Source organism: Nesoenas mayeri (genome assembly GCF_963082525.1).
Source record: "Nesoenas mayeri genome assembly, chromosome: 17".
Taxonomy (NCBI): Eukaryota; Metazoa; Chordata; class Aves; order Columbiformes; family Columbidae; genus Nesoenas; species Nesoenas mayeri.
Window position 1 is genome coordinate 1972900 of NC_137565.1, and position 21546 is coordinate 1994445.

Below are 21546 nucleotides of genomic sequence, written 5' to 3' on the forward strand. Positions count from 1 at the left end.
ATAGCATCACTTTTAAAAGTTTCAGGTAATATGTAGGCAAATAAGGATGTTTTTCTCTTCTAATGTCATTGCATTCTTTAAAGATTATAATTCTGTTAGGGATCATTATGTTGAGCTGCTGGAAGTGATGTGTGGAACTCAGTGTCTCTTTGTATAGAAAGGAAATTTTGGTACCATTTTTTGTAAAATACCATCAGATATCTGAAAGTGTTTCTGGGATTCTGTGATTTCTATAATTAATCCAAACCACTTGAACTGTTTGCAGTATGTAATGCACAACAAATAACATACTAACTGCATCCAGATTTCCCTTTGTTCTTTTTGCTCATCATTTTTTCCATGCAAAATAGGTGTCCACTGATCACTACCAAACTAGTTTTCTTGTCTAAGGAAAAGGCATTAAATGGTTATTAAGTCTTAACAAACAGTACATGTCGTAAAGAACATGCGATACCACAGACTGGTAACAGCAATGTTGACAATGCACTTAGAACTCTGTTTATAGCAGAACACCATTTCTAGTCTTTACCTCCCCACAGTGGTTCTTGTGTCTGTACCTACTGCTTATGCATCGATGGAAGGTGGTTTTTCTGGTGCATTGATCACCTTTTAAAAAATTTGGTTTTATTGTTTATTTATACCTGTAAAAGTTAATGTTCCCACAGAAAATGTTTTACTCATATGCGTTCGTTATCATCATATATATTACACTTGTCTTGCCTTTAAGAATGTAAGATTAAATTATTATTTAATGCCTGGTGGAAAGTAGATGATGCAGGAAAACGTAAGTGAAAATAAAGCAAGCAAGTGATTATTTACACCTCCTCAAGCTTATTACAATTTCTATTTAGCTGATTTGTCTGCAACCTCTGATTTTGCAGAACCCCATCAATGTTTCCTAAGATTTTGCTTTTCATTGCCATGAGCTCATTATTTTTTAGCATTTTATTTAATCTGCCTTTTGCAATTTGAAACCAGCAGTGCTAGTGATTTCTGAAACGTTCTATACCGTGGTTTACGTTAATGCATGTTTTTACACGTGTTAGCTGTTCTAATATATTTTGCTTTGAAATGTGAAAAAAAGTGTCCAACCCTGTTTTTCTTTCTTTGTTTATTTCCCATCTCTTCGTTTACTGTGTCTTGTTTGGAATTTATTGCTTTGCACTTCATCCAGAACACCTTGGACAGCATGCAGGTATTTTAGGGCATAAATTCTCCTTTCCTTGTCCTGAATCCTGCACTTTTCCTGTTAAAGCCGGACCTTGCATGGGATGTGTGCTAGAACCATTGTTATGCAGGCATGCTTGGCATTTATTGGCCTAACACCAAATCACCAAAATGAGGGGTTTTTTCCTACGAAAGAGTAATCATCGAATATGGTGATATATGATTTAATGAGAGCTCAGATACTGGTTTTGAAGACGAATTTCTTACGAGCATGCCCAGTAAGGATGGTTTAGTAGTTCATTCTAGATCGTAGCTTTCTGACTGGATTTTGTCTGAATTCAGATTGGCACTTTTTTAACACAAAGATAATTTCATGTGGTATCTCCACCTGAGGCTGATTTGTTGAGCCAGGCACTGAAAGTCATTGATGCTACACAAACAATTAAACTAAGGAACGGCATCTCTGTAACAGAATGTGTGAGCTCATTACTAGTCTGAATTCCAGCCTGTCCACCTGGAAAGTTGCTCATCATCTTGTCTGTCTTGTGCTAGCAGTCTCTGTCTTGTAATGGATGAAGTCTACTTCATTTTCCATTTAAGAAGCTGTTCAGGTTTTAGAAATAGCACGATGTATTCCATGAGTCACTTGGAAAGTCCCAAGTGAAACGCGTTCGTTCTTGTCTGCAGTGGAGAAGGTCTTCCCATCCAACCACTGTTCTAGGTAGATCTGGTTTTAAGGAGTTATAGTAGACTTGGCCCTTTTGTGCCATTGTTATTAGGGCAGGCAGAATCATGATACAGAATAAAAATTCAGCACTTGCCCGAAGCCAAGAAACAAAGACAGGGATAGGGACGCCTCCTGTTAGTACTATTGTGGATCTTACGGTAATTATTTCTTTGTATGGTATGGTTGTGCTCACTTCTAACTCATAACCTTGATTAAAATAAAGTAGTAAAGATATTTTTCTTCCAGGCTTTGTACTGTCATGAGAGAACAACATGAAAATGAAGATTCTAGATAATTGAAAGAAAGTCAAAGAAGGCATATTCTGATATGAAAATCAGTTTTGAATTAATAGATTATAACAATATGTTAAATTTTTATTTTCAAAAATGTTTGTAAGGCAGCTGTAGCATCTTGTTGGGTTCTGGATGGTGACTTTTTATTTTCCATTTTTATGCTAGAGTTTCCATAACCGCATGTGGAAAGGTCAGTATATGTTCTTAGAGAACTGAATAGCGCATCCTTAAATGTTCCATTGGGAAGAGAGGATCCAAAAACCAGAGCACTTTACTACTTTGTTTGTTTAATGTTCTTTTAAAATTGTGAATAGACACCTTACTCCTGCAGTAAAGAATCAAAGACTCCCATTTTGGTTGCTCAAAGCCACGGTGAAAAGATGAAAGACAAAAAACCCACAAAAATCAAAGCATTTACTGTTTGTGTAAAAAATCCCACAATGTTTCTGTATCTTATTGTTTTCTGTTTCATAATTAGTCAGATAGATACTGTAAGACTTCTTTAGCAGAACTAAATTAATTTGTGTCTTATGAATAGAAAGAAATTATATCCTCAAAATTCAGTGTTGCTTTTGTTAACCAAAAACAACCCAAAAGGAACAAACAGTAGCATCTTTTCTAGTAGGAAATGTGGACGTTTGTGTTCTTCTGAGAACTGTTTTGTTTTGCTGTGCTAAGATCTTTGTATAGGTGGTATGTAATATACACCATTTTCTTGAAATGTAATATGTGCAGTGTTCCTTACATGAACTGAGAATATTTTTCTCTTTCAAGAAAAAGAAACCTGTAGCACAGTTGAATGAATTTAATTGGTGTCCACTCCTCCTTTGTTAGTACAGTTGTTTAACTAGGCGTATTCTATAAAGGGGTTTTTAATGAAGGAAAGTGATGTCTGTTCATCATAAAGCATCACATTAGGATATAATGTACCAGCTTTTCATAGAAGGAGCCTATTAGTGCCTCTGAGCTACTTCTGCTGGCAGCGTTGGGGTCACAGCACCTGGGACACGGGTGTCCCCTGGGTCTCAGCCTTTCTTTGGCCTCTTCCAGAGCACAGACCTGGGAATCTTGGCTGGTTGTCTGGGTTACTTTGGTGTGGTTTGGCAACTTGAGTGAGCAGCATTACTTTTGAAAGCAAATTAAGCCGGTAGACAGATCCACATTCTGCATGAACCTTGGTGGTGTTCTTTAATACATAAATACATTAATCTGACAATTCAGGAGGCTTCAACTTAATAGCCGAGGATGGGCAAACCCCAGAAATACACCTGAGTTTTAGAAAAAGATGGGAGAGTACACAAAAGTGACATTCAGATGCTAGTAGAACTCAAAAATCCACAGGATCTGTTTGCAGGAGTTGTTGGCGGTGACTTTTTTGCCAAAAAATGCGATGAGGAATTTCCACTTTGGAAGCCAGGGATGAGAAGGAGCACTCACTGCAATATTACAGGGATGCTAAAAGGTTTAGTTCTGAATATGGGTGAGAATTTTGGGGGAGAAGAGTGTGACTGTTTGTCCTAAATAGTTTGCCTGTCCTGGCTTCCTGGTACTCAGGAAAAATCTGAGAGTCGCAGCTCGCTCTGATCTCAGTCAAATGTCTGTGTTGTGTCTCGTGAAGGCCAAGGTCCGAGAGCTGGAGGAGAAATGCCGGACTCAGAGCGAACAGTTTAACCTCTTGTCCAGAGAGCTGGAGAAGTTCCGACAGCAGGCGGGGAAGATCGATCTCCTGAGCAGCAACTCGGTGGCATCCTCAGATATCTCTGGTTCTTCCGGTAAATCTCTATCACAGTTAATGAATGGAATAGCCACTTCTATAGGTAAAGGTAAGGACCAGCGTTTTATTTGTGGATATCTGTTCTGCCTTGTAAGTTTTAGGATGCACCTCGGTGACGTCAATAGAGTTTGATTGTACAAATGGAGGAAAGAATTCACTCCTGTTCCTGTTTTGTGACTGATGTTCATTTCAGAGCATCTCTTAAGCCTTCACTGAGGTTGTTCCAACTTCATTTGGGCGCTGCTGTGAGCAGTTCTCTCTAATTGCTGTTGGGTGTACTGATGAGAAACCTGTGTTAAAATGATGCATTCCTTATATAAATATCTACTTCTGTCAGAAGAAGAAAGTTGTTTGAAAACGATTATAACAAAGAACCAGAAAAATGAAAGTGTTTTGACGTTTTTCATTTCATCTTCTTAAGCTTCTGGGAGAATTCTGAGGCATAGGGCCTGGAAATCACAAATCATTTCCCCGTCATTACAGATGAGCAGTTATTTTCACTGAAGGGTGCTAAACTCAATGTGAACCAAGTCTAAGGGAACCAAGGTGACATCCTTCTTTTGTTTCACTTCAGTAGCTTTGTATGCTTTGGGTTTTTGAACACAAAATTCAAGCTATTTGTAGTTTTGCCCATTGTGGTGTATATAAGTTTATATGCCTTTCTGGAGCTGCAAGTCTTACCTAAGTAGATATTATAGTGCAATAAATCGAGAAACCAGAAGGCATTACCTGATAGCTGTAAGAATTTAGTAGTGGCTTCTTTAATATCAACAGGACTAGGTCTTCGTGTATCTAAGGACAGGATTTTCAAAGCAACACTTAGTTTTAAAGGAAAGGTAATTAGCTGTTGAAATGTCCCTGAAGCAGCTGGTCAAGGTCCAGTCTGTATCTCTGCAATTGATCTGAATAGGCTCCAATCCTCAAATAAAAATCAACTAATGTTGTTGAGCTCCTCGGTCAAACTCTTCAAACTACCTTACATTTATTCTTCAAACGCTAATGGAAATGGCTTTTGAAAAAACCTTCAAAACATAACAAACAGAAATCTTCCAAGAAATACTTGATGAAATCCACAGAAAACACAGGCAGGTTGGTACTGTCGTCATTCAAAGGCCTTGCTCTGTAAACAGTTTCTCATAATCTAGTGATTTTTATGCCACTTGGAATTCAGGGTCTACAGCACTTGTGTATAAACATCAGAAATCCATGGACAATGTTCGTTCTCAGGATGAATGCACTGACAACAATAAAGTCATGTTTGAGCAAGTGGGCAGGATTTCTAATGACTGAAATCAACCATTTCACGATAATGACGGTAATGCCACAGCAAGTTCTTCAAACCAGAAGTGTAATTATTTTTATTATGTGTGTGGAAGAAAGAACAAGAGGGAACACAAGGACAGCTTTCAAAGCAAAGCAAATGACAGGAATGAGATCAGTTTGTGACCAGCTGCTTTGCCTTCATCGGTGATGGTTGAATGTGGCAGGAAATGAAATAAACCCAGAACAGATTAGGATGTAAAAAGTTCACTCTAAACATATAATAATGTCACTATCAGACACAGAAACCTTGTGATTTATTATTCACCAAAGGCTCATTTAAATGGGCTTTCTAGATAATTTAGGTAGTCCATGATGAATCAGCAGTTCCAATAAATAAAACTGAGAGCCTAATCGTTCTTCTTTAGCTCTTTCCTTGACAGGGTGTTCTTCAGACTCCTTAACAGATATTGGCCAGTCATGGGAAAATAAAGGCCATTTAGAGCCTGTATGGGTTTTACAACACTTTGTGGACAAAAAGCATCCCATGGCCTTTTAAAAAAGTCCCCCGTACAGAATACACAGGAACTAACTCTTAATGTTGTACAATACAACTTGCCCAAAAATCTGTTCTTTCAAATTTATTGCAGTTGTGAGAATAGCTTGAAAATACAGTGATTTTTAAGCTGCTTTAAGAAATAGATCACACTGTGGTCCCAGATAGGATCAGTCCCACAGCCTGGGAAGGAGCCTTGGAGGATCAACTTGTGTTGTTTCACACACTTTTCCATAAAGAAGCAGGAATTGGTGGCAGCCAGTGCAGAATTGATTGAGGGAGGAGACGTTACATTGCATAAGTAGCCAAAAGAATGAAGAAATGGACACTGTAGGTGGCAATAAGTCCAGTTAGGAAGAATAGATCCATTTTGCACAGCTAGATCTGGGGCAGAAGCTGTATTTCTGCATGCATTGGTGGGTGTGGGTCCAGGCTTTGTCTGCTGGAAGGGAGGCACCTGAGCTATGTCTTGTGTTCAGCACCATCTGCAGCCCCTTCATGTGATGCAATTACAACTACCACGCAGTTTTGCCATTAAAGACTCCAGGTAAATGTTGTGTACCCCATTTTACAAGTGGAGAAAAGACGACAGTTGTATATCTTCCAGCATCTTGATATTCCTGGAGTTCTTGTTCATATGTGTTCTTGTTATCATCCTATATACGTGCAAAGCGAGGGCTGTTCTGTCCAAGAATCTTCCTCCACATTTTGTGTGCAGTGCAACTAATTTACTAACAAAGCCTGAAAAATCCAGGAGGTATGAGACCAAACAGCAGTTTCCTTTGAATGAATAATCACAGTTGGACCAATTATTTATAGACTTGGCGCTGACGGGCTGATATGGCAAGCACATTAACAGCAAACAGAAGGAGCTAAATTGGCTAAAGGTTTCTGAACGGGGATGACTTTTCTATTATATATGTGAGAAAGGTTCCAAGAATAAAAAACGTGTCCTTTTCCAGCCTGGGGATTGCTGTGAGCAAGGCTGCTTGTAATTAATCTTTTGTATGATGACTTGTGTATTTCCCTGCTGTCAATGTGCTTAAGCTGTCCTGCTGTAAATTACAGTGATGCAGAGAAAATTAATCATGTTGGACTAAGGAGCACACCAGAAAAACCCTCTGATGATATGTTTTGGAGCTTATTCTCCTCTGCAATATGAGTAGAGAGGTTCCACTGATAATTCCCGGTGATGTGTGTCTGGGAAGCTTGTAATTCAGGAGCAGAACGTTTCTGTCCAGGCTTTTGGCAGAACTGGGGAGGAAATGCTGAACCTGAACATATCCAAGGGCTGAAAAATCAGAGCAGAGGTTCATTATGTTAACGAGAGAGAAAGGAGAAGGCATTCTGCATATCTGATTGTGTCAGCAATGCTCTAGACTCTGCTTTTGCTGTCACTTCTGCTGATGCTGCAAGTATAATTAGGATGTTGACACTTCCCTGCTTGTTTTCCTGTAGTTTTGGGACTAAACTGACAATAAAATGGAAAAAATGTAGAAGTATTTTATATTATACTTTATTGGTCTCTCTTGCAACCTTGGTGGAGTTGTTATTTTCACTCGTGTCCCCTCACCCTTAGGCCTGGTTTTGACTGGAGTCAATAGATGTGTGTTCAGCCTGGGCTGAGGCTGCCTGCTTGAGTCCTCCCAATGTGCACTATAAACTCTCTTTTCCTTTTTCTTCTTAAGCGCTTTTAAAAAAAAAAACACAATAAAAATATTCAAAAAGCATTTCTGGAGATTTTTCCTTTTTCACAGCCTATGTCTTCTGTTTTTGTAGAAACTGGAGAGACGGCACTGTGCTCAAATGATGTGTTTTAGTACCGGTGTAAACAAGGAGCTCTTAAGAAATGCCTGCAAAAAGTTACTTATTCCTGTATGTGTTTTGTTCACCGCCAGGTCATGAAAGTCCTTCTGGAAGTCGTTGTGTGATCTCAGAGTTTATACGACCCCTTCAGATATCTGGAGACAAACCAGAACAGTTGTCTGTCAAACCTACATTCCTGTCCAAGTCAAGATCTGGTACCCCAAGATGCAGATTTGATTCAGACGTGAGTTTTTTGAATTTGATGCGGACACTGTATATTATGGGGCCAAGACTTCGCCAGGGCTCCAATGCAGGTGGATCCACCTGCCTTTAGAAACTCCAGACATGAGTGTTCTCATCTTCTGAAAGAATGTGGCTGTTGATATTTAGGACAAATGTTAAATATAAGGAGGTATAGGACACACTTTGCAAACTTTATAGAAAGGTGTTATTTCCTATGAAATACCACAAAGCTTTTTTACATGGGCAAACAGCCATGAGGAAAGGCTCTTTAGGTGTTAACCTTCACCTTACAGTCCTGAATCTAATTCTTAATCTTTACAGAAGAAACAAATTGAAACTGTGTCCATATTTTCTCCCTGTTTTATATTCATTGCTGCTGTACCTGTGAAAGCTGAAAGCATTGAAATGTTTTTAAAGGGATCACAAGCCTGAGTGTGGTGCAGGATATTCAACAAAACATTAGGTTATTTTATAGCAAGAATTGGGCGTATCTAAGGATTATCCACAAATAAATGTGTGTATGTTTGTGTGTAGCAGCATTACTGCAAAGTGAGAACATCCACTGCTTTTTGAAGAGGTCAGCTTAGCAGCGAGACTTAGGGAAGCAGAAGTAACAGCAAGGAACAGAAGAAGTGCACGTCAAATTTAATTCCCTTTTTCTATTATTTTTGAGTTATCTCTCACTGAGAATGTCAAGCCCTCTTTTGCAGAATTGTTCGTTGTGTGCCTTCTAGAGTTTAATTACGTGATACATACTTGCATTATGCAAGCTCACAAAAAGTAATCTCCATTCTTTTCCAGAGGTATCCAGACCCAGGGAGGAGAGTGTACTAAAATCTAAAAATGGGACATAATGCTGTGAAGTCTGAAGCCCTTCTAAGTAAAATTAACCTGGTTAATATAACAAAGGAAAGTGTAGAGTTTTGCATCTGGGTAGGAACATCCCCAGGTTCCAGTATAAGTTGGGGAATGACCGATTAGAGAGCAGCGTAGGGGAAAGGGACCTGGGGGTCCTGGGGACAGCAGGGTGACCATGAGCCAGCACTGGCCCTTGTGGCCAGGAAGCCAATGGTACCTGGGGTGGAATAGAAGGGGGGTGGTCAGTAGGTCAGAGAGGTTCTCCTGCCCCTCTGCTCTGCCCTGGGGAGACCACACCTGGAATATTGTGTCCAGTTGTGGCCCCTCAGTTCCAGCAGGACAGGGAACTGCTGGAGAGAGTCCAGCGCAGCCACCAAGATGCTGCAGGGAGTGGAGCATCTCCCGTGTGAGGAAAGGCTGAGGGAGCTGGGGCTCTGGAGCTGGACAAGAGGACACTGAGGGGGGACTCATTCATGTTTCCAGATATCTAAAGGGTGAGTGTCAGGAGGATGGAGCCAGGCTCTTCTGGTGACAACCAGTGACAGGACAAGGGGTAATGGGTTCAAACTGGAACACAAGAGGTTCCACTTAAATTTGAGAAGAAACTTGTTCCTGGTGAGGGTGTCAGAGCCTGGCCCAGGCTGCCCAGGGGGTTGTGGAGTCTCCTTCTGTGCAGACATTCCAACCCGCCTGGACACCTTCCTGTGTAACCTCATCTGGGTGTTCCTGCTCCATGGGGGGATTGCACTGGATGAACTTTCCAGGGCCCTTCAACCCCTGACATTCTGAGATTCTGTGATTCTGCGGTTTGTTCCATGTTAGAATTTAATTTTTTTGGTCGATGTTTCATGTCTGATTTTTACTGCCTGTCAGTAACACAGTGAATGCATCTTTTTGAAATCACATAATCACATTGTCTTTTTTATTTTTCTCTACAGATGGATAATGATCAGAATTCCAATACCTCAAAGCAGAGATATTCTGGGAAAGTCCATCTTTGCATTGCCCGTTATAGGTAAAAAACCCCAGTTCATTACATATGTTAAAAGTATTTGTAATAATCAACATTTGGTTTTACTTCACCTATTCATGCACTAAATTATTGCCCAGGACCAATGTTACGGATAGCAAATGCCTTTCAAGAATTTTCTGTATATGTGTACCTTGTTTTAGCTGTAGCTCACTGTTTTAGTCTTTATTTAACTTGTCTTTATTGAAGTGAATAAACTTGTGTAAAAGGCTGCCATGTAAAACAAATGGAAAACACACCCACAACTGAGTTTGCTCTAATTCACTTTAAAAATTAAAGAATATTCTAAATGAGAAACCTGTAAGTAAATTCTGCAGAAAAGGACGAGATTTGAAGTGCGTGGTGCTTAAGCAAACAGGTTACGTGTCCTGGCAGCCCGTGGGTGACGCAGTTCAGTTCACAGCAACAAACAGACCTGGACTCGGCTCAGAATGTGTTTCACAAGGGAAACAAAAAGCTTGAAGTGAGGAATCACCTCCCTGTGCAGCCTTTTTCTGATCCGTGTTCGGTTGTGCGGGGTTGTCAGTGAACACAGGTTTTCCATCTGTACTCCACTGCAGCTACAACCCTTTTGATGGACCAAATGAAAATCCAGAAGCAGAACTCCCCCTTACGGCAGGAAAGTACCTGTATGTGTATGGAGATATGGATGAAGATGGCTTTTACGAAGGTATTCTTTTTAATCCGTGGATACATGCTAATTCATGCAGATTCAAATCAGTTCATCTGCCAAACATGCTCCCAGTTCTTTCCTTCATCTACTACCAAATTAGTTGCTAAAATTACCCCTATCATCATTCTGTTAATTAATTTGCACCAGCAAAGCCTCTCCTTGCAGGCAAAGCTAATTATAAGATATTTTATATTGTCAGCTTTTCCTACTGGCGAGATTTAAGTTGACAAGAAAGCTTACTGCCTCTGGTTTTTGCCTCACTGAACCTTTGCGTTCTCAAACTGCAAATGTTGTTTATGTCCAGTTTTCGCTTGTATCTTCTTCTTTTTCTTGCTGACTTGCAAGGTATCAGCATGCAAGGTATGTGCTCCTCCCAGGACTTTAATGGCATTGTTCTTTCTCACCAGGGGAACTTCTAGATGGACAGAGAGGACTAGTCCCTTCAAATTTTGTGGATTTTGTTCAAGACAGTGAGACCCGGTTATCAAGCACATTAAGCAGTGAACAAGATCAGAATTTTATCAACCATTCGGGTCCTACTTTGGAAGGAGATCTCTTGGAGATAAGTCCGCCAAGTCACATAGACTCTAGTGTAATCACCAATGGTTCAGGGACTCTGGATGTAAACATTGATGAAATTGGAGAAGACATTGTGCCTTATCCTAGAAAAATCACCCTTATTAAACAACTAGCCAAAAGTGTCATTGTGGGCTGGGAGCCACCGGTAGTGCCACCTGGATGGGGAACGGTTAGCAGCTATAACGTTCTGGTTGACAAGGAAATACGGATGAACATAGCCTTGGGAAGCAGAACAAAAGCTCTTATAGAAAAGCTTAACATTTCTACTTGTACATACCGAATATCAATTCAGAGCATCACAAACAAGGGTAACTCAGATGAACTGCAGTGCACTTTGTTAGTCGGGAAGGATGTCACAGTAGCCCCCTCTAATCTTAAAGTGGACAATATAACCCAGATTTCTGCTGAGCTGTCTTGGCTCCCTACAAATAGTAATTACAGTCATGTGATCTTTCTTAATGAAGAAGAATTTGACATCGTCAAGGCTGCTAGCTACAAGTACCACTTTTTTAATTTGAAGCCCAATATGGCCTACAAGGTGAAGGTCATGGCGAAGCCCCATCAGATGCCCTGGCAGCTTCCCCTGGAACAACGGGAGAAAAAGGAAGCCTTTGTGGAGTTTTCTACTTTGCCAGCAGGTTTGGTGTTTTCCTCCCTACCCCAAAAGTCTCCGGTTAACTTTCTCTGAAAACTGTAGACAAATTAATCTAACCTTCAGCTTTGCGCTGTAATCCCTGGCACATTCATGAGCAGACTGGGGATTATTAGATTGCTCTATGATATCTACAATGAATTCCTGTCCTGTGCTAGTCTCTTCTTTGTTCTTGGGTAAGGACTGAAGCATTTAAAAAAAGCTGTTGCTTTGGACGTATTATTTGTATGTTATTTGTATGTTATTTGTGGGTCTTAAAGCACTTTTTATGGGGGTGATCCAGGCGTTTTCTGCAATGAAAAGCAACACAGACAATTTAGAGGCCCACACAGTGATTTAGGGGATGTAAATTCCTTTTGGTGGTGAAGCTGTAATCACATCGTACAATTTGAATTTGTAAGGATAACAAATTGGTCATGTTTTGACAAGCCCCAGGTGTTTTCCCACCTTACTTTTACATTAGGAATGTTGATAATTGGTACCAGTGACTTCTCAGTATTTAAGAACAGCGAACGTTGAAAACTACAAGTGAAATAATGTAGCAGGTTTAAAGGATAATCCCATATTTTGGGAGCGTATGGCAGCACCTGAACAATTTGAACATCTCTGCTTATGGATTCATCTGACCTAGGTCATCCTATCAAGGACAAGGAGACGGCTCCTTGTATACTCCGAGTTTCAGAGCAGTGAAGCCTCTGAAGCGGGGACAGTCGGGTACAAGTGACTCCTGGCCAGGGGAGTTTCAATAACATGTGCTGTGCTCTGGCTTGATTGATTGACTCCCTGCTGGGATTTGGTTCCAGCAAAGGGGCTGGAATTATTTCTGGTCTCTTCCTTGGCTTGCGTGACTTACATAGGAGACGTGCAGGACGGTGATGCTGGTTGAGTAGGGAGCGAGTTAAACTTGCATGTCTGCTGCTTTTTATGCTGGTGATTTATAGTTTCAGTGAAAACGTCCCCAGCTCAGGCGCTTACCCTTGTGTCTTAAATCATTTCAGTGAGACGAGTGGTGACGCTTTCACAGGATCTGCCAGGAGGGGGGATATTTTCAACTTTGTTCATGTTCTCTGGGAGTCGAGAGGTTGTGGCTTGAACTTCTTAGATGTGTTGTCGTCTTTGTTATTTGGGAAAGGCCTTGTGAGTGAGGTTTTTTGAGGGCAAACACTCAGCGTGCTGTATCTCCCTCTAGCTGCTGCAGTGTGCAAAGCAATAAACGAGCTGTTCTCTGTTGAGGAGATAGATAAAATACAGGGACGCCTCTGCTTTTAGATCCAGAGGTCCCAGGATCTTCCCAACCACTTCGTTTCACATGGAGCATTTTTACATCAGTTCTTCCCTGACATACAGTAAAATAAAACAGCAAAAGCTGAACTGATTAGAGGCTGATGCTTTTATTTCAGAAGTCGTTGAAACAAGGAGGGAAGGATGCCCGTGAAATCAGAGTCAGCAATGGGAGTTAACATCATAGCGGGTCATGTTTTTCCTCTTGCAAATAACACCGGCTTCAAGTAATCACAACAAACTGCAGTTAAAAGAAAGAAGTTTAGAAAAATAGCTAAAGTAACTTTAATGTTATTTGAAGCCAAGAAGCTTTGCTCTTAGCTAATGGGCACAGTGGTGTGCCCATCAAAAGGATACCATCAGCCACTTATATCAAAAAGGGAGTGGGAACCAGTGAATATTTACAATTTTTCACATTGTATCCATCTCAGGGTTTTTTTAGGAATACGTGAAGCAAAAATGAACTTGAGATAACTGCTCGCATTTCAAAGTCAGAGAGAGCAGGTGCATGAAAAGTACAGGACAGCTAGAGGTCACCTTTTAATGTTTCTCTTTGCATAGATATACCATGTTTTGCATGATTTACACTTGAACACACGTTGCTTCCTGTCAGACCAAAGCTGAGTGACAGCTCTTTAGTTGCTGGGCAATTGAACTCCTTGACTCATCAGAGCATTAGAACTGCTGAAGTTAAAATAGAAATGGTTCTCTTTTGGGTGCGTGGGTCTAAAAATAGACATAAGTATTAATAGGATTGGGACAGATAGCTAATAAATTCATGAAGACCAAACTGTAGCAGAATTCTGAAACAAACATTTATGTTGATGACCAAGACCATCAGAAAGTTATAAAGAGTAATTTCCCATTTAATGATGGAGGAAAATAGAAATCATATTAAGCCTTGGGCATTCCGGTTTATTAAATCTCTCTCTCCTGCAGCCTGTGAAGGTCGAGATAGACTCCCTGGGGATTGTTTGGTTTGGGAGAGTGGGAGGAAGGTGACTTCTGCTGCAGGAGCAGATTAATGTCATTGTCATTGACGAGATACTGGACTAGATCAGATCCATGTGTTGTTCTAAACTGAGGAGCTTTGCTGGATTGGGAGTACGGGCTGGCAATACAATTGGATGGTCAGGGGAGCTGAAAACCAGCCTTAAATCAAAATATACACCTTGGCCAAGAATAGTATTAGGTCAGCTTGCATACCTTGGCCTTGCAAGTTAAAAACACATTGTGGGTGCAAGGGGTGGCATAGGCAAAAATGTCATGTTGTGCCTGTGGTGTCCTGAATATGACCATAACTTTATTTCCATGCCCACCAGAGGATAAAATTTAGTGACAGCAAACTGCTGAAATGCACTGATGTTTTGCCAGCATATCTGGAGGCTGAGGCTTGTGTGATATTTACACTTGTATCGTGGTCTGGTTATTAGCAATGAATGCACACAGTTAAATATTTGTGGCTTTTTGGGGCAGATGAACAGAAGCTGGTTGTGCTCAGTTCACTGGCAAAGCAAACTCACAACAAGCAAGGTTTGTGCTCTCCCACCTATGACATAGAGATAGGACCCTGCTTCGGAAATGTTTTAGCATGAAATACTTCTCAGGGTTTGACTTAAATTAACACAGCAGGATGCCTGAAATATTCATGCACTAATAATCTCTATGATATTTTTACTTTGGCTTTCTGTCCAAAGTAAAGCTATTTATAGTGGGGTAATAACGTCTTTTAATTAAGGCTGTGTTTGGTTGACTATGACACTAACATACTGTAAATGTCTCAAAAGGTTAGCAGGCATACTGTTTTCTTCAGTACAAAGGCTTGAGTTCAGTTGTCCTTTAAACCAGCATGTTGCAGGTTGAAAGGTTCAAGTTTTGCCTTGCTGTCCATATTGCACTTTAGTGTCAATGTGCTTCTGGCCCTTAAATCGTGACCTGGAGCTATCGATGGTCCAGAGTGCGCATTCAGTGCAGAGAGATAGACCAAAAAGTCACTTGCTGTCACCTGCAGCCGTTTTCAGCTAACAGTGCCACTCCTGGGCCTCTGTCCCTGTATTTTTCTGTCAACATCTGCTGCATTCAGAGTAAGCAGCAGTTATGCAGCCCGGAGGAATAAAAATAGGTCCAGAGCAAGCTGCAAGTACAGGCTCTGTTGCAAAGAAACACAGCTCAGTTACGAGCTGTAAGCGGAGGGTCAGTTCCCAGCTCCACGACCTCCTCAGTGTGTGCTTCTGTTTTTACATAATAGCTGCAATAACGATATTTTGACTTAAAAAAATAGAAAGCTTTGAGATGTGTCGTTTCCAAATTGCAGCTCTATTGGTTGATGTTCATACCTCTGCCCCAAGGTTCAACAGTGACCATTCTTGGTTTTTTTAGGTCCTCCAGCTCCCCCTCAAGATGTGATTGTACGGGCTGGGTCCACCCCAGCAACTGTACAGGTGTCCTGGAGACCACCAACTCTGACAGCAACAGGGACGTCCCATGGTGCCACTGTCACCGGCTACGGCGTCTACGCGAGAGGTCAACGGGTGAGTTCTCCTTCCAGCCTTACAGTGACCATCTCCAGCAGGTGAATTCCTGCAGGTAAAGGCAACGGTAAACACGTGACACCGCCTGAATGTGTCCAGGGTTTTCTCACCTTCCAGTAGAACTTACTATTTTGCATGCAACTTGCTTGTTAGCTTCTTTTCCATGAGCACTTGAGCTTTTGGGCAAATCAGTTGTAGCGATTAAAAATAACTAATTGATGTGGAGCCCTCATGTGGCTCTTCCAGCCCTCTCTGTGTTGGCAATGGTTCTCCCCACATTAAGACTTTGAAGGTTGTACTTCAGTGGGATTGGTGGGAGGGAAACAGATGTCACCGTGCTAGTAAGTTGTTTGTTTGTGTATTCAGGTGGCCGAGGTGATCTTTCCAACAGCAGAGAACACATTGGTGGAGTTAATCAGACTAAGGAGTTTGGAAGCAAAGGAAGTTACAGTTCGAACGCTCTCTGCGCAAGGGGAATCAGTGGACTCTTCTGTTGCTGCCATTCCATCTGACTTACTGGTGCCTCCAACCCCTCAGCCCAGAACTGCTCCCAAATCTAAGCCATTAGCAAGTGCCGGAGCCCCAGAAACCAAAGAAGAACATTTAGGTCCACATTTGAAAATGGATGAGTCGTGGGAGCAGACTCGTTCGGCATCGCCCGTTCATGGACACACGCTCGAGCCACCCGCGCCCAACTTCCACGGCCCACTCCAGGGGAGGAGGTCGCCGTCGCCCAACCGAATCCTCCCGCAACCTCAAGGCACACCCGTCCCCAACACTGTCGCAAAAGCCATGGCAAGAGAAGCTGCGCAACGCGTTGCAGAGAGCAACAGGGTAAAGACAAACTTAAGGCTTTCTGGGAGATGGTTTGATTCACTTCTGCACTTTCCATCAAAGATTTTATTGTATCATATGCTTTAAGGAGAAGCTAATCACTCCTAAGCCATGAAGATCTGTATTTTGAGAAGGAGCAGCATGCTAAAATTCTGTGCCATCGTGCATACTTGTAACCATAAAGAGCATTGATCTGCCTTTGATCAGCAGTAGAAACCCCACAACATCAGTAGAAATGTTGTCTCCAAAAATGCAGAGCCTCACATCTGGAAAACAAACAAACAAAACCACAATAGTAATCCAAAGTTTGTGCTTGGGTCCTGCTGGACCCACAGAGGAGGCGTGCACCTATGTGAGAAAAGTACTTTGAAAGAGATCTAAACAATAAAGGGCGGTTTAAAAATGGGTCTAATCTTTTCGGAGGTTTACAAAATGAGGACAGAGTCTTATTTCTGTAAAGGAATCTAACCAGCTGTCAGGCAAGAGAAATATTTGTATTCTAAACCCATCTGCTTTTTCAAAATACCAAATCACAGCTCAGATGCACGCAAATCACTATATTGCATCTTGTCATGGACCCACAGGCAATGTTACAGATTTGCCCTTCAAGAACGAGCCTTTCTCAGTCTTACACCTTCACAGATGTTTACAGGTGCTTCAGCACAGCTGCCATGTGGGAGCGTTTCACTGCAGCTCCTCTTGTAGCTACTGGAAGCATCACTGCCCAAAGGAGACTCCCTGGTTTGGAGACCATTATGACCTATGGCTGCTGGAGTGACTTAGACATTTCCTAGTTAATTTAAATCCCACATTTGGGGCTCTTGGGTCAGCACAGCTGATGCGTATGCGTCCTGACAGCGTGCTCTGCCTTCCCTACCCAAGCATACAATATTTAAATACTCACAGTGCTCTGGGCAGTTACTTTCTCATCACAAGCTGCTCACAACTGTCCGTTTCTTTATTTCAGTCTCCAGTGTCACTTTTTTCATGCATTATCTTGGTCCCTCATCTGACAGTCATCTGTTATGTCCGGTCTGTCCTTTCCCCTTGTATCCCCAGAATAGCTCCATGTATTTTGACAGTTCACACGTCTTAACAGCCCAAACTTATTGACTGTTCCTGTTTTGGGACAGAATCGAGCCAATGGGTGATGATACAGTGTTTGGGAAGATTAATAATTCTGGGTCAATAAGGTCTGCTTAAATACATATGTAGGCATGTGGATATTTCTGCCTTTTATTTATAAATAAAGCAAACAGGAACAAATGTAATAGAGGGAGAAAAGGCTATTAGTTTCTTCGGCACCCTAAAGTGAGGGTTGATTTACAACCACATAGGGAAAGAGAGCTGAAATTCCGGTTTTGAAAACTGCTGACATAATATATGCTCTCAACCATGCTTAATTACATTAATTTTAGTGATGCTTGAAATGTTTAATTCAAGGATCTGGGCAGAAGTTTACAGATGGATCCACTGTCAATGAAATCAGATCCTACTGATGATATTTGCCGTGTTTGGTCCCCAGTAGCAGAACGTGCTGTCTTGCTGCAGCAGGAGCTGCGTGTCACCTCGGAGCAGAGGAAAGCATGAAGTCTCACTCTATAGGGTTTTTGTACAGAGGTAAAAATGCTGTGGTGGCTACATCTTGTGCTAACTCTCTGCCAAGGGGAAATTAACGTCTTCATTAGCAACATCTGACTGTGCAATACCGAGAATTTTGACATAAGTGGTACAGGGAGGAAAGGCAGCAGTTGATTTGATGGTCACATAAAAGCATAACACTGTTTATGAGCAAGGGTAATACAATAAGCAAAATTTCTTGAAAACTCCCAAAAGGTTGCGGTCAGGGGAAGCGAACATCGCTTTAAACCACGAGCATGTTTAAATGCTGTGTTCTTCCACCCCTATGTCTTGTATTCGCAATTGCTTCTGTTGGTTGCAGGAACAGGTCTGCTTCACAATTTTCCATTTCTGCTGCTTTTCTAGATGGAGAGGAGGAGTGTTTTTATCGAAAGGAGCAATGCAGCCCAGTATGTGAACTCAGATGATGAGGAGGATGGCTACGATTCCCCCAACGTCAAGAGAAGAGGGGCTTCAGTTGATGATTTCCTGAAAGGTTCAGAACTTGGAAAGCAAGTAAGTAACCTCATCTTCTTATTGTGTCGCGTGTTGGACATGAAACAAGTAGTCTATGAAGTTCAGCAAGCTGCGCAGGTCACTGTCTGATTAGTGAAGTCGTATTGCTAAACCATACAGACAAACAGTTAAATTGTGGGCAGGTAGATGAATGTCCTGGTGCTGGAGTATAACACCATCTGATGGGAACTGGATGCTCAGCACTGTGTATTTAGAGATCGTTAGCCCAAGCAGCAGCCTTAAGCCCTTGAAAGTTTAAAAAACTGAAATAGAAAATGTGACTGCAATGTCATGTGTGAGCTCTGGGATGTTTCTGTACGATGTGTTACTATTGCATATGAAAACAAGCTGTGAAAAATAAAGGGAGTAGGGGAAGGATTTTTGTGTCCCATAAAATCCATAACCTGTAATCCAAATTAGCAGAAAACCAACAGAATATGTGCTTGGCATGCTGTAATGAATACATTACAGATGTTGCCAGAAGAATTTTGCACATCTGCACAGCTTTTAGTCTGATCCCACTGAAAACATATCTAAAGTAGTTTATTACATTACTACATTGTTTATGAAAGAAACTCACAGGGACTTGAAATATTTGGAGTAATTTCAAAAGACTGTTAAGGCTTTAACCAATCTACTCCTCCGACGCTGAAGAGATAGCTTCAAATTCCATCAGCTAGCTGTATCATACAATGATGGGAAGATCCTGCAAGAATTAAGTTCTGATCACTTTTAAATTACAGTGTGATGTAACAAACAGCTGCGAAGAACAGATGATATGTGAATTATCCCAGGGTGTTTACAATTTGGTCAGCAAGTCCACTGATGCGTGAAGGGCCTCTTTAAATCAAGGGAATTTAATCACGACTAGAACTAGATTTGGTGCTGTGAATGTAGACATCCTTTTTTGTATCATCTATGCCATTAAAATTGCATTTCTTGAATTGGAACCATGAACTGGAAAAAAAAACTACGCATGATGTCTGTGCTAGAACAGAGCAGCAAGACGCATGATATAGTTTATATGTGGTTATTAGTGTGATATGCAAACCTGGGAAACGCTCTAGTCCTCATTGGCGTTACACAAGGGGTTTCGGCTTTGCAGTAAAGGTTCTCGTCTCTCTCTCTGCCCACCAGCCGCACTATTGCCACGGGGAGGAGTACCACACCGAGAGCAGCAGGGGCTCCGACCTGTCGGACATTATGGAGGAGGATGAGGAGGAGCTGTACTCGGAGATGCAGCTGGAGGATGGAGGAAGGCGCCGAGTCAGCGTGTCCTCGCACAACGCGCTGAAGGTGAGTGGCGCTGCACAGAACCTTCCAGGGTCTCCAGATCCCCGTTCCTTCTTCAAAGCCTTTGTTTTAGTCACGGCTTTTGCAGACTCTTAAAACTCACACTTTCCTATAGACCTAGAACTGAGGTGAACGTTATTTATGATGCCAAGGCCACTGTAATACATTACTTTGGGTTTTTTTTGCATAATTTGGTAGCTAATCTTTTAACTCATTGACTATTTTCCTATATGGAATTGTTGAAGTCGCAGTTTATTTTCTATATCTGGGGACATTTCCTATGTCTATAGGACAAAATACTACACTTGCCACCCAAACAATGAGCTGTTTGTTTCTGAGCAAGGAGATTTGTATAAATACACATATAGAAAGAAGCAACGTGGGTTTTTCATGTCTGAGCGATTTGTCCCTGTTTCCAGTGCCAGTCCCATCTCTTCCACAGGCTTTAAATCGCGCTCGTAAGAAAGGGAGCTGGGCCAGCTCTGGTTGATAAACACATTATCAGAAATTCTTGTGCTCTGGTTGTTAAGGAATCACCAAAGACAGCAGGAAATATCTCTCAGGGATATTGCTTTAACACTACCCAGGAATATTCATTATGAAAGACAACTTAAAGTATACATAGAATGTTGAACCTATCCAATACAGAATATATTTCTTACAGTATATTTGTACGTGTAATTATATTTGCCTTTTATGTGTCTAGCAAGTATACTAAACTGTGTTTTCCTAGAAAGTTGGATTATTTGAACAGCAAGGAAACTCACAGGTTGATTTTTCTTTAAATATGCTGCGATTTAACTAAAAATACTGTTTTCTCATGCATACAAGAATTTTGATTATGCTTGTAACGGCTTTCATGTAATATAAATTCAGTGCTTCCATTCTGATACTACCTGGAATGAGAAAGGTACTTTTTCAAATGAAAAAATAAGCAGTGTTTCTATTATTCTGCTGACAGAAAGGTTGAAAGTGAAATATTTCTGCATGCTGCTCCTGTCCCTTTCTTCTAGGGGAAAAAAACACAAGTGAATTATCTCTTGACTGTTCTTGTTCTTTATGCATCAGAAAAGATATTTACTTCTTGTTTGCAAAATAGTGTTGCCAGTGCTGATATTTTAAAAGCAAGGTCCAGCCCCCTAGCTGGTGCAGACAATCATTTCCAGCTATTACAGTCTGCAGGCACTTCTCTTGCTGTAACAGTGAATGGGAAGGGTAGGACCGGTTGATTCATCCTGCAGAAATGGAATTCAGTGTATGACCCTCCTGGATGTCTGGAGAATCCAGCCCACCATGCTGATGAGTTTTCTGAGACAAAATGCAGGTCAGATTTGGGAGAACATTGTTCCCTCCGATGGTTCCTTAAAACAAAGGCTGACATGGGTGATCAGGGGAAGATTCAACTCACCCGACTGGCATTCTGAAATGCGGGATATTTGAGCTCAAATCAAAACTATTCTTGTTCGTATTTATTGACTTTTTTCCCACTTCTATGGGAGTTTGTCTCAAAAGTTTCACAAGTGTGACACGCACTTTAAAAGTGAATGAAAATAGGTGAAACACATACAGTCATAAGTACATTTAAAAGCTCCTAATGCCTGAAAGGGGAAGACGTCCAGAACCCCACTGAGTTTAAGGTGGTCAGAGGGAGAGGCATTGCTGAAGGCTCCAAAATGATCCTGTCACTATTTTGTAGGTGCTGTTGTGTCCAGAGCCCCCCCAGATCTGGGCATTGAGTACAGTACGAGGAGAGATGATCTCCATGGTTAGAATCTATAAACCATATCCACCAAGACCAGCCCCTCCTGCACCATCATTCTCTTGCCTCTTCTCAGAGTCCAACTAAGATCCTG

The 21546-nt window shown here is 41.4% G+C and overlaps 1 protein-coding gene across 10 annotated transcripts in view; it reads left to right on the top strand.

Moving 5' to 3' along the window:
• RIMBP2 (RIMS binding protein 2) overlaps positions 1-21546 on the top strand; it is a gene marked incomplete at both ends in the record, with an annotated part of 74976 nt that overhangs the window by 37025 nt on the left and 16405 nt on the right. For 7 of the 10 annotated variants that reach the window (XM_080355386.1, XM_080355393.1, XM_080355389.1 and 4 more), the window contains 9 exons: positions 3806-4010; positions 7676-7827; positions 9623-9699; positions 10275-10384; positions 10795-11604; positions 15279-15430; positions 15797-16264; positions 18251-18400; positions 19538-19696. In XM_080355386.1, the coding sequence (XP_080211512.1) occupies positions 3806-4010; positions 7676-7827; positions 9623-9699; positions 10275-10384; positions 10795-11604; positions 15279-15430; positions 15797-16264; positions 18251-18400; positions 19538-19696 (2283 nt within the window). Of the gene's footprint in view, positions 1-1174; positions 1196-3805; positions 4011-7675; positions 7828-9622; positions 9700-10274; positions 10385-10794; positions 11605-15278; positions 15431-15796; positions 16265-18250; positions 18401-19537; positions 19697-21546 lie in introns of all 10 variants that reach the window. The other 3 variants (XM_080355384.1, XM_080355388.1, XM_080355385.1) reach the window with 1 other exon arrangement.